Source organism: Sinocyclocheilus anshuiensis, unplaced genomic scaffold (genome assembly GCF_001515605.1).
Source record: "Sinocyclocheilus anshuiensis isolate Anshui unplaced genomic scaffold, SAMN03320099.WGS_v1.1 scaffold283, whole genome shotgun sequence".
Taxonomy (NCBI): Eukaryota; Metazoa; Chordata; class Actinopteri; order Cypriniformes; family Cyprinidae; genus Sinocyclocheilus; species Sinocyclocheilus anshuiensis.
The window spans coordinates 5,769,052-5,769,672 of NW_015549605.1; the positions used below are offsets into that span (position 1 = coordinate 5,769,052).

A 621-nucleotide genomic window follows, 5' to 3' on the forward strand; every position below is an offset into this window, starting at 1 on the left:
ATCGCGTGTGAGAAGACGGGCTACAGCGCTCAGCTGGAGTTCAGACTCAAGGTGTGTGTGTTTATACACTCATGTCAGGGTGTTTTCAAGCTTTTGTGACATTCAGAAGAACAGTGGGGCGCCGACAGAAAGGACACACACATCACATCCGTTACAAACCAAATGCTACACCGATAATGGCACAACATCCACAAATGAGCGATGCTTCATGTGACTCGATTCAGTGGCGTGACTGATATTTCCCTGTCCATCAGCCGTTCCTCGGCAGCAGTGATAGCGTGAATCAGATCAGCGGGAAGATCAAGCTCGGGAAGGAGGTGCTGGCGACACTTGAGGGGCACTGGGTGAGTATAATAGTCAAAAACCAGACCATCTGCACATAAAAATCACTAGAAATCAGCGGTAAATATTACATAGAAATCCGAAAATGTGTTTGGTCACTTTACATGCCAATCAAATTGTCTTAAGTGGGCGGTTCTTAGCCGGAATAGTGACAAATCTGGTTATGCAAGACTATTTTTAAGCAGATCTAATTGTATTTGGACCTGAAACTAAGTTTCTTAGATGTCTTTTAGAGGTCAGATGTGTGTGTGTGTGTGTGTGTGTGTGTGTGTGTGTGTG

At 44.9% G+C, this 621-nt stretch overlaps 1 protein-coding gene across 1 annotated transcript in view; it reads left to right on the forward strand.

The window, feature by feature from the left end:
* The window catches only part of LOC107658748 (oxysterol-binding protein-related protein 8-like), a 77,420-nt gene that overhangs the window by 69,965 nt on the left and 6,834 nt on the right, over positions 1–621 (forward strand). The window contains exons 17-18 of the mRNA XM_016447398.1: positions 5–51; positions 255–344. Coding sequence (XP_016302884.1) covers positions 5–51; positions 255–344 — 137 coding nt within the window. The remainder of the gene's footprint in view (positions 1–4; positions 52–254; positions 345–621) is intronic.